Source organism: Achroia grisella, unplaced genomic scaffold (genome assembly GCF_030625045.1).
Source record: "Achroia grisella isolate CSIRO2021 unplaced genomic scaffold, CSIRO_AGI_Agris_v1 utg770, whole genome shotgun sequence".
NCBI lineage: Eukaryota > Metazoa > Arthropoda > Insecta > Lepidoptera > Pyralidae > Achroia > Achroia grisella.
The window spans coordinates 1,846,460-1,855,795 of record NW_026713016.1 but is presented as its reverse complement, the minus strand read 5'-3'; the positions used below and the strand labels follow the sequence as shown (position 1 = coordinate 1,855,795).

Genomic DNA, 9,336 nt, shown 5'->3' with positions numbered 1-9,336 from the left:
GTAGAAGCCTAATTCACAACAAACTACACACGATAGTATTGAATATAATTTTTTTAATGTAGGTATAGCCGCAGCCTTCTATTTTTAATGCAAAGGAGACGACTTTGAAAAATTCCTATGTAACATACAAAATTACATTTGACTATGTACAACATTCTAGCTAAAATTTTAAAAAATTGAGTTGGATGTAGCACTAGGCGGTACTCTAAATATTAGGTACCTAGTTTGGCGGCTAGGGCTCCGGTGGCATGCATGCAGTGGTACACTACTCACCAAAATACCAAGCTCCGAATATAACTAAACGATTATCATATACGGGTTCTGAGGTGGTCAGTTCCCTATTACTTGCCCTAAGCTTGGCAGACATTTGACGAAGCCAAGTCCAAATGCTCGGCCAAATAAGCCAAGTAAAATTTTTAATTAATTTTAAATAGATTTTTTAATATTTTTTTTTGGACAGACCGATTACTTTCGATTTATAATTACATAAATAATCTATCGTGCACAACCTCGAAACTTTACTATTCGATACATTCGGTGTAGTGTTTTCTATGTATATGTATAGTATTTTATTAGAATTTCGATTAAATATTTATTGTGCTCCATACATAACTGCATTTGATATAGGTATATAACATATACACATAAAGGGTACATGTTCATATTAATAAAACAAGGGTTGTAGATATAGAACCTGATTACTGAGCGACAATTATTTTCATATATCTTATATAATATTTATATCTGTTGACATGCTCAGTTTGTTCAGCCATTTTTCTTAACAATTGCAGTTAAGTGTAGAGCCCACATTTTACAGTTAAGTGCAATTCGATATTCGATTAAATATTTATTCGCCACAAGATGTGCCCAAAGTATTCTCGGGCCATACACAATTTTGTACTTTATTTTGCATGTGGGCGTGAGTTACGGTGTAGTCGTGTTACAAAAATATTATGGCAGTATGTTTGCATTCAATTCCTTTACAAACTAGGGTTCTGTAATATTTCTGTTTTGGACCGATATGCAATTTTAGACCATATATTCATAATTTTGACTTTGAAGACATCCACATTAACCTAGTAGCAATTAAGGCCGGTTTTGCCTATTCTATTTGAACGATGAAAATGACACTATATGATGTGATAAAGGATAATCTATATACAGGATGTTTGATAAATTATTTATACATTAACTCTCCTACATATTATCAGTAATATTGAGGTATTCTTTTAATTATCATATATATATATATTAGTTTATTTTGGTGCTCTTATGCGTGCGAATGTTACTTAGAACTGCAGGATGGTTGTACTGTATCTATCAATGTACTAATGTCGTTTTCATCAAACATCTTGTAGTATGTATTTAGTAATTATTGAATTACTATGTTCTTGCTCTGCATAATGACAGTTCTAAATGTGAGGCGAATGTTACTAATATCTAGTAAATTCTAAAAAGTACCTCTAACCAACTGCACGCAATGCATATCGATGGTGAATCATGCTTAATTACCACATGCAGTCGATTAAAAGTCATCTTATCTAATACAATTAACATAGTAAACTATGAAGAATACACAATCGTCAAAGCACCCGGAGTTAACACTAAATACATTGCAGGCTTCACAAGCCCTATACTCATAATAACAACGACGTTTCGAAAATAATATCACACATTTACAGCAAAATTACACTTTGCACAGAGCGTGCCACGCAATAATACTTCCACAGAGGTTACATTCACGCAATGGCATTTTTAGTATTTCTTTTTCGTATAATTGGTTTCAGTTCATAAGATCTTTTTATGTGCAGCGCCATAATTCACGTCCACTTTGACAATCCCCACCCAACGCTAGGGAAATGTTGAAAAAATAATTAAAATAAAAATAACAAAAAGCTTAATAGTTTTATTAAAAAAATAAACAAAATATGACACTAAATGTGAATAGTTAAAATAAAGTCTAAATTATAAAATAAAAGTCTAAAGTATATTTCCGTGGAGATCTCGCAAAAGTAAAAACGGCCATAGATCTTAACGAAAATAAACAACTATACTAATTATAATAAAAGTATACATATGTGTAGAGATGAGTCTATGATCAATGGAAACAATGGCATACGCAGGCTGCTACCATAAGTGTTAAATAATAAAAAAAAAATGCAAGTCTTTATAACTAGAGAAGATGAACTCACTGCGAATTCAAAACATAAAACAAAACTTACTTAACTATAATCAATGTGGGTCAATCACAACATAAACTCATATACCGACGTGTGAAGTGCTTAACAATCAATCAGTCGATATATATTTTAAATGCTTAAAATATTTTAGCTTCGTAGATATAGCGCCTTATATATGTGATGCGAGAAAATCTACTGAATAAGGAATGGATATTCTAAAAAAAAGAGAAAAGCTATATACATCAATATAAATGTAGTAATATAATAATTGTCCCACTAACAAATCTAAATATGTCATGCAATTAAAAGTTTAAAAGGTTCCATTAAATATTGAGCATTTGATCTCCTTTAAATTAAAAATATTTATCAACGCCATTTAACTCAAGTTGTAATGACATATTATTACCTACCTCCTCGTAACTGAAATTGTGAAATGTGCAGTGTGCTTTATTTACAGAGCGATTCAATCCAAACTTGTGTCGTCCTACAACACACTTCACTAGTTCATCAACATGACATCGTTCATCTTAAAATGCCACCACTAAAACTTTAAAACATCGAAAGCTTGTCTAACACAGATAATATCGACCGATACAAATCTTAGATTGGATCACTCTGTATATTATTTCGGGAACATATTTAATGTGAGACCGGAATGGTGTGTTTAACATTAAATAAAACAAAATTGAGTCGATCACGTGTCCTCTAAGTGCATCGGTTTGTGATTTGCGGTGCAGTGTCCATCGTGTTAAAACAGTGGAAAAGGAAACGAAAGAAAACGATCTGGGAAGGGTCCGCCGAGTCGGTTAGGGTTGGATTGTCGGAGTGTTCGGTGTGCGCGGACGCAACTAGCCCGGAGTGTCCGGAACGTCCGGAGTGTCCAGAACATCCGGAGTTTCCAGAACATCCGAAGTGCCCGGAGTTTCCGGTGCGTCCGAAGTGGCCGGAACGTCCGGTGTGTCCAGAGTGTCCGGGTCACCCGGAGTGCCCCCGGATCTCTAATTGCGGCCGCGGAAACGGCCCCCCGCCTAGATGTAGGAGTAGGGTCCGTCAGTGAGGGCGCTGCACAGCAATAGTCAGGAGGCGTCGTCCTTGCCGCCGCTGCCGGTCGCCGAGCCCGCTCGTCTGTTTGACCGGTACTCCACGCCTGGGTCGAACTGCATTAGGACGAACACCTGCACGCAATATTTAACCTTGTTATATGTATGATAAAGTATTATTTTGAATAACAGTTTCTACGCGAGATTCCATATACTGTGCCTATAGAAAATTTGTAATGGAATGTTCGGGTTTGAAAATTGATAAATTGTAATGAGATGTGACGATGACGATGTTCAATACATGATTGGCCTCGGTGGTCTAGTTTAACTATTAATTTATTTAATACCTAATATTTTTAATTATATTATGTATTAAATAAATACATAAAAAAGAGAGTATCTAAGTAAAAAGCGCTATAATTTTGTATATGTTCACTGTAAATCAAGGAAGACTCATATGGCAGGTACATATACTTATAATCAATTACCTGATCAGTAGGCAGTAAACTGAAGTCATCAGGCGGGTTCGTGATCACATATCGCTTGCTGCTCGCATCACACGAGGACGACGTGTCTCTAAACCGGTACAGGCCTATACAAAGCATCCCGTACGAGCGCAGGGCCGCCACGAACAAGTCCCCGTACTTTCCGGCCTCGCCGAATTGGGCCAGAGGACCGTCGTATAGCGATATCTGGCCCACTCTACACCGGTCTCTGGAAAGATACCATGTTTTTTTAATACCTAAAGTAAATAGAGAGGTTTTTAAAGTTTTTTTTATACTATGATGGCGGCAACATGGTTCATCAATGTAGAGGCTATGATTGGATGAAACGAGCCCTGGCTTTGTATAAATGTTTATTCTTGTGATATTTAAAATGGTTGAATGATAATCAATAATATGAGTATAACAGAAAATTAGATATCTCAGATAAGAAGGGATTCAGTCTGCTGAGGCAGCTTGTTGATAGTCATTGTATAAAACGTCGCTAGGCAAACGTGTTGCCACGCGCTGTTTGAAGATTCACCACACCAGTATACGGCCCATCACATGGGAAACAGTTACCGTAGTCTATATAGACAAAAATGTTACCTGTTAGATAAACTCTCTGGCGTGGAGTATCCGCCTCGGAGGCCAGCTCCCTCGGCCAGGATGAGCTCCAGCTCAGGAGTAGCGCCGCCCGTGATCAGCGAACGGATTAGCGTTAAGGCATTCTGGTTGAAGTATGTCTGAAGCAAGATCAAACTTAACATTTGATAAATTGACAAAGGTTGAAGGTCTTCTCACTATATTCATCTTAGTCTTCTCTAATGGCAACGCTCGAAAGGTATATGTTAGTTACGCTGTTCATATATGTAGGCGACAGTTACCACTTACCATCTGCAGGTATACTCTGAAGTCTATATAGATAACAATCCAATTCATTTTCTTACTACTATTAGTTATAACATAAAGACATTAGAATTTATAATTGAGATAAAATATAGCATATGTTGGTCGTCAGAATTTCATTAAGAGTCAATCATCTTTGAAAAAGGAAACGAGGACAAGACAAAGAAAGACACTAGAATATATAATATGAGTATGGTCAAGAGGTATAGTTGTTGTGACTCACGGTAGACATGAGCGAGTCGAGCACGCTGACCGCGAAGGCAGTGCCGCAGGCGAACGGCTGCGTGAGGTACAGCTCCGTGTCCGGGTCGTCGTCGTCGTCCTGGTCCAGGAACTGTACGTTGCTGTCGTTCACCAGCTCTGTGCGGACACACCATGCAAGCGGTTTTAGAGGAGCTTCCTCCCACGTACACTTAGTTGTGGAATGAACTACCTGCCACGGTTTTCTCACGAGACTACATCATGGGGTTTTTCAAGAAGGGTATATAAAGGTTACTTAAGGGTCGGCAATACGCACGTAACACTCCTGGTATCTCAGGTGTCCATTTACCATCAGATAGTTGTATGCTTGCTTACCATCGTAAAAAAATTACGGCGGCTGAATAACAGTACATACGTTTGATTCCATATACTGCCACTATGCAACCCTTTGGTAAAGTTATAGTGTTACGTATTGTATTGTAGGTACACCCTCTGCTACGTTGAATTCAGATATATACAGCGAAATCTGAGCAAGTCAATGTGTCAAGTGCTGTATTCACCACGACATTGACATTTGACAATCCTCTGTCTATTTGGGATAACAGTCGTGACGGTATGTTATGCTTACCAGTAATCATAGGCACATTGGCACCGTAAACGGATCCTCTCCGCTGCAGCAGTACAGGCGCTGGCGCTGTCCCGCTGGGCGGCTGCGCAGTGCTACTCCCGTTGGTACCGACACCCGCACTCAACACGCCGATGGTGTCATCGAACGTCATAGCTTTGATGTTCAACGAAGCCAAGATAGCTTCCTTGTCAGCCAGCGTCGGGTCATCGTTCGATGGCACCTTCGCTGACAGGATGCAGCACATGTCGCAGAGGTTTACATTAACTGCACGCAAGTCGGCCCGGCTTAGCGGTGAACCCTAGGCAAACAAACATATATTTATATTCATAGGCTTAAAAATTATATAAAAAATTGTTATATTATTTTGGTTAATTCCGCATCAATTAGATTGAGATCACAAATATTCAGTGCGGAAACTTGACTATCGTTACGATCTTCTCTAATGTTGATCAAATTCCGACCATTGTAAGTTGCGTTTCGGTTGCAGGATCCGATTATGCGGTGAATAACAGGATAAAAGACATTATGTCTTTTATCCTGTTATTCAGAGAACCAAGTAATTATTACTTGGTTCTCTGGGATGGGAATGGGAACGCTTGAACACCGAATGGTATTATGGGTGTCACATGATAACGTGATTTCAGTAGTATCACGTTAATCATGTAACACCCGTAATACCACTCATATTGTTATTATTCAAGTATATGGGCGACGATTGTGCCGTGACCACAGGGACAATTTATATTTGTAATGTTATTACTTATGTATATTAGACTATAACTAATATGGCCCTTAGTAGCGTAAAATAAATATAAAAAAAATGTTCTAGACTCACATTCAATACAGATATCTTCGGTAAGTTTTGAAGCATCTTCCATTCTCTTCGTATATATTCGACGCTGCCGACGATCACCACGTGCTTGAGTTCGTGATAGTGGAAGTTCGAAGCTCTGAGAGGCATCACCAGGTTGCGGAGACCAATTAGTGGAGAATCAGGGTCGGCGAATAGGCACACTACCACGTGACCGTTCAGCACCGTCATGGCCGCTTGGTTTCTATCCTGTTATTATATAGAGAGTAATGGATTTTTTAATCAGTTCAATCGTAGTAAAACATACAATTAATCAACGTATCACGATAAGGTGGCATGTATACTAGTCGGATTGAAACCGCAACATTTTATGGTTAAGTACTTAGTATTGCATATATTAAATGTAATTTCGTGAATTTCTTCAAATCCCTTAACTTATAGTAGGTAATAGAATAAAAACAGCAAATGAAAACAATGAACTCGTTATCAAGAAAATAATAAAAAAACATTCTGGCATTTCTAACGCTACTGACAATGCGGCAGTGTAAACTGGTTCATTTCTGATTTAGTGACCGTCCGTATAACACTGCTAGAAATGCAAAAACGTCTTTATAGGTTTATTTTCCTATGACTGTGAGACGGCGGTAGGCTGTTTAATGCTGTAAAATTTAAATTATGCGTAGCATGTTTTAAATTCAACGTATGATTTAAATTTTACGTAACTTCTTACCGCCTTTAAAATTTTACACTCTCTGGGAAAACTATAGTTATTTCCCAAACGTACCAATATACAATCCTCCAGGTTTCTTGCGGGGCTCCAATGGAACATTCCAGTAGAGTCGTACTTCATTTCAGTCTTTTCAAAGTCGAAATCCTTCGACTGGTCGTCCGCCAGGCCGGCTGGCAAACTTACACCGTTACTGTTTTGATTACCACCGCTACTCCTGCTTGTAGGCCTATAGAACCCATAGAAATAATTGTATTAAAAAAATATTCCCATATGGCAATATTGGATGGTAGTATCAGTGTGCGTAGATATTGTAACATTTACGCAGTGAACTGTATTTATAAATATAATTTTATTTTAATAATTTAAGCAGTTTTATTTTTATATGTAGTCTTGATATTATGAATTTAACTATAAGAAAATAATCTATTCAAAATATTCTACCATAGTGATAAACTACAGTTACAAAATATTAGCAGCAATCTAGAATATAAGAATATATATTACGTTAATTTTGAATATGTGCATAGTACGAGGGTCAAACTGAAAGTTCTTAGAAAATCAAAAACTGATTAAATTAGCAAGTTATTACCTTTATTTTATCTTTTCAAAATAGTGTGCATTCACGTCAATACATCGCTGCATCCGATAGAACCACTGAGAAAAACACTTTGCCCACTCGTCCTTAGGGGTCTCTTTGACGGCCTTCTAAAACGTAGCCACCGAATCTTCGGCGCCCATAAAACGTTTTCCTCGAACTTTTTCTTTCATTTTTCGGAATAAATAAAAATCGCAAGGTACGAGGTCGGAGCTATAAGGCGAAAGACCCAGTGGTTCTACGTCTGAGGTCGCCAAATAATCGATCATTTGCCTGGCGGTGTGCGACGAAGCATTGTCGTGGTGAAGGAGGATCCTACTGCGAGGTCGTTTCTCACGCACTTTTTTTCAAAACACGTGGCAAACAATTGTTACTGTACCACTCTGCAGTAACTGTTTTTCGATCCTCTAAAACAATTGTCGCGTAATGACCTGTTCTTCCAAAGAACGAGGCCACCATCTGTTTTCCTATGCTTCGACCTCCCTTCACTTTAGTTGGCAACTCCTCAGAAGGAAACACCCACTGAGCTGACTGTCTTTTAGTTTCGGGATCATAACAGTAAATCCAGCTTTCGTCTCCCATAACTATGTTAAACACAGAATTTGAGTCACCTCCGTTAAATCTTTCATGCATTTCACGGCACCAATCAACCCGACGGAGTTTTTGAGCCTCAGTGAAATTATGAGGTATCCACCGGGCACAAGGCTTCCTGACCGCCAATCGTTCATGGAGGATTTTGTGCACTTGACTCATACCAATCTTTAAGCTTGCCCGGATCTGCTAATAGGTCACTCTTTTGTCAGTCTCTATCATACGCCGCACAACACGGATGTTATCTACAGTTGTCGCCGTAGAAGGCCGTCCCTCACGCAAATCATCGGTGAGATTAGTGCGACCACGTTTAAACTCATTAAACCAGTTGTAAACAGTGGCACGAGACGGGGCTTCATCGTGGAAGGCCAATCGTAGTCTATCATAACTTTCTTGTTGACTTAGATGACATCGAAAGTCATAAAAAATCATCACACGAAAATTTTCTCGTGTTAAGTTCATGATAACGTTACACAGACTATTTTCAATTTGCAGCCAAACCGTAAAACACATGACATACGAATAAATTATATACTCAGTACTATTCGTAAAGAGTTCCATTTTCAAAATTTTAACAATTTTTTTTATTATATTGCTCTCAAATAGCCAGTTCTAAAAACTTTCAGTGTAGCCCTCGTACAGGTTATAATTTGTAGTATATAAAAAGTATATAATATATAAAGTATATTTTTGCAAAATACTGAAAATAGGTAACACTAAACTACGTAATAAGTAAATAAACATTTACTATTAAAATGTTTCCATATTTAATGGAGAAGTTTTATTATAATATCCTATTAAAGAGACAATTAAAAAAAGCAGGATGCAGTAAAAAAATTAATGGCAATTCAATTTGTTTTAAATAAAAATGTTATATGTATCAGATAAAAACAAATATCAAAAGTGGCATTTTAGTGTGTCATATCAGTCAGGTAAGAGTTGGTCTTCAGCCGCTCCATAAGTTCTTCCGCGGGTTTGCAGTGCCATCTGCACTCGGTCCCTATCATTCAGTAAAGCTGTAAAGGCAGGCAGCTTTAGAATAGTTCGAAACAAATTGTAGCGTGGATTTTTATACTAATAGGAATATACTTTATTGTATTGGCATATGATAATATACGTATTAAATAATTTATCCTGGCTGACTATTACACTTACTGTCAAAATATTAA

General features: G+C 37.7%; 1 protein-coding gene across 24 annotated transcripts in view; it reads right to left on the bottom strand.

Annotated features, from left to right (window-relative positions):
- Positions 1-1,260: 1,260 nt before the first annotated feature.
- LOC131850550 (calcium-activated potassium channel slowpoke) overlaps positions 1,261-9,336 on the bottom strand; it is a 61,034-nt gene continuing 52,958 nt past the window's right edge. For all 24 annotated transcript variants that reach the window (XM_059200822.1, XM_059200803.1, XM_059200808.1 and 21 more), the window contains 7 exons: positions 7,036-7,207; positions 6,276-6,500; positions 5,441-5,738; positions 4,835-4,971; positions 4,312-4,448; positions 3,709-3,934; positions 1,261-3,355 (listed from right to left, as the gene is read on the bottom strand). In XM_059200822.1, coding sequence (XP_059056805.1) covers positions 3,257-3,355; positions 3,709-3,934; positions 4,312-4,448; positions 4,835-4,971; positions 5,441-5,738; positions 6,276-6,500; positions 7,036-7,207 — 1,294 coding nt within the window. In that variant the 3' untranslated portion in view covers positions 1,261-3,256. The remainder of the gene's footprint in view (positions 3,356-3,708; positions 3,935-4,311; positions 4,449-4,834; positions 4,972-5,440; positions 5,739-6,275; positions 6,501-7,035; positions 7,208-9,336) is intronic.